Genomic DNA, 2,305 nt, shown 5'->3' with positions numbered 1-2,305 from the left:
CAGTGCGGAGCGATGCTTGACCTCGTGTGGGAGAACCGCTTCGGCTCTGTAGACGAGGAAGAATGGAGTCCCGCCGGTTGGTTTGGTCGCGGTGGTGCAGATGGACCACAGCACGGACTGAAGCTCGTCCAGCCAGCCCCTGCCACAGGCCTCGAGCTTCTTCTTGACTTGAGGCCCCTCAGGACCTCCGCGCTGGCGCGCTCGGCTTGGCCGTTGCTCCTAGGTGTGCCACTGAGGCATAGCATATCTGCATTCCAAGGTTAGCACAGTATGTTTTAAGAGATTGCTAGTGAACTCCAAGCCGTTGTTGGTGATGATGCGATTAGTGACCCCGAACCGGCTCACGAGGCCCTTGATGAACTTGACTGTCGAGCCGGCTGGGATGGTGCGGACAGCCTCCACCTCTGCCCACTTGGTGAACTTGTCGCTGGCGACGTAGAGGTAGCGGTAGCCCCCTGGCGCTCGAGGGAACAGACCCAAGATGTCCAGTCCCCAGACCGCAAACGGCCATGAGAGCGGGATGGTCTAGAGACCCCGAGCAGGCTGGTGGATTTGCTTGGCATGGAACTGGCAGGCTTCACAAGATCTCACCAGCTCGGTGGCGTCATTGAGCGTCATGGACCAGTAGAATCCGTTGCGGAACGCCTTGCCCACTAGGGTGCGCGATGACGAGTGGTGCCCGCAGTCCCCGCCGTGTATGTGGGCTAACAGCTCACATCCCTGCTCCCTGGAGATGCATCGCAGAGGAACATCGTTTGGCCATTTCCAGTAGAGCTCGCCATCCTGGATACAGTAAGCAGTGGCCTGCCGAGCCACGCGCTCTGCGTCTTCCTCCTTCTCCGGCAGGGTCCCCTGAAGCAGGTACGCCTTGAACTCTTCAGTCCAGCACCCCTCCTGAGACTCGAGCGCGAGGAGTAGACGTGCCCCCGAGGTTGGGCCGCAAGTGGGGGCCCCCGAGAGGGGCGCTGGGGGGAGCTCCTCCTAGGGCGGTGTCGGTTCCGCAGCAGGAGGGACTGTTGAAGGCTTGAAGAGCCGCTCCTCGAAGACGCCAGGTTCCTGAGGCAGGCGTCGGGATGCCCTCTTGGCGATATCATCTGCTTCCTTGTTCGTGTCGTGCAGCACATGCTGCAGTTCCAGACCAAAGAATTGTTTCTCATTTTTCCGTACCTCCGCAAGGTATGCCTCCATGTGTTCGTCCTTCGGCTCGTATACTTTGTTGGAGAGTTGACAAGGAGCTGGGAGTCGCCCTTGATGGTGAGGCGCTTCATTCCCAAGGCTGCCGCAGCCTTGAGACTGGTGATCAGGCCTTCGTACTCCGTGATGTTGTTGGAGACCTTCTCGCCCTGCTGGAAGCAGAGCTGCACGGCGTAGTAGAGCTTGTCCTGGGTGAGTGACATAAGCACAGCTCCATCCCACGCACCCTGATGCGTGAAGGCGTCGTCGAAGTACATGACCCAGCTGTTTGGTGCCTCGCTTCCTGGTGAGAGGGGTCGGTCCTCGCCTGCTTTGGGGCTGGGAACGTCGGTCCATTCCGCCACGAAGTCGGCGGGCGCAGCACCCTTAATGACTCTGGTGGTGCTGAACCCCAACTAGAATGCCTTCAACTCGATGTTCCATTCGGCGACCCTTCCCGCGGCGTTGGGGCTCTGGAGCACTCTCTCCAGCGGGTAAGCCGAGACGACCTTGATGGGGTGGCCTTGGAAGTAGTGGCGCAACTTGTGGTAGGCGACAAGGAGCGCAAGCAAGAGCTTTTGCGGCATGGGTAGCGTGCCCGCGCGTCAAGCAGTACTGTGGTGATGAAGTACACCGGGTGCTCGACGAGGGCAGAAGCGCTGGTGGGGTCTTGTACCTCCTGAGGCTAGAGGACCTCAGGAGCTTGGGCATTTGTTGGGGCAACCAGGACCTCAGGAGCGCCGTCCTGAGGAGCCTGGTCATATGTCGCTACCACCAAGGCCTCAGGAGCACCGTCCTGAGGCTGCGCCGTCTTGACCGGGTGCGCGGCGTCGCGTGGCGGGCCCTTAGCTTGGCGCTCCTCCCGGACGGCCACCAGCGCTGCGCTGGCAGAGTGTGGCGTGGTGGCCAAGTAAAGCACCATGGGCTCAAGAGGGCGCGGCGCTGATACGTCTCCAACGTATCTATAATTTTTGATTGCTCCATGCTATATTATCTACTGCTTTAGACATTATTGGGCTTTATTTATATTATTTTTGGGACTAACCTATTAACCGGAGGCCCAGCCCAGAATTGTTGTTTTTTGCCTATTTCAGAGTTTCGCAGAAAAGGAATATCAAACGGAGTCCAAATG

General features: G+C 58.9%; 1 protein-coding gene across 1 annotated transcript; it reads right to left on the bottom strand.

Moving 5' to 3' along the window:
- Positions 1 to 525: 525 nt before the first annotated feature.
- LOC109782306 (uncharacterized) lies at positions 526 to 1,760 on the bottom strand. Its single transcript, XM_020340909.1, has 3 exons — positions 1,599 to 1,760; positions 1,015 to 1,125; positions 526 to 894 (listed from the first exon to the last, which is right to left on the bottom strand). Exons 1-3 carry the CDS (start codon positions 1,758 to 1,760, stop codon positions 526 to 528), a joined length of 642 nt encoding a protein of 213 aa, XP_020196498.1.
- Between the last annotated feature and the right edge of the window lie 545 nt (positions 1,761 to 2,305).

Source organism: Aegilops tauschii, chromosome 7 (assembly GCF_002575655.3).
Source record: "Aegilops tauschii subsp. strangulata cultivar AL8/78 chromosome 7, Aet v6.0, whole genome shotgun sequence".
In the NCBI taxonomy this organism is placed as follows: Eukaryota; Viridiplantae; Streptophyta; class Magnoliopsida; order Poales; family Poaceae; genus Aegilops; species Aegilops tauschii.
The sequence above is the reverse complement of the archived record's forward strand: the minus strand, read 5'-3'. Positions and strand labels throughout refer to the sequence as shown.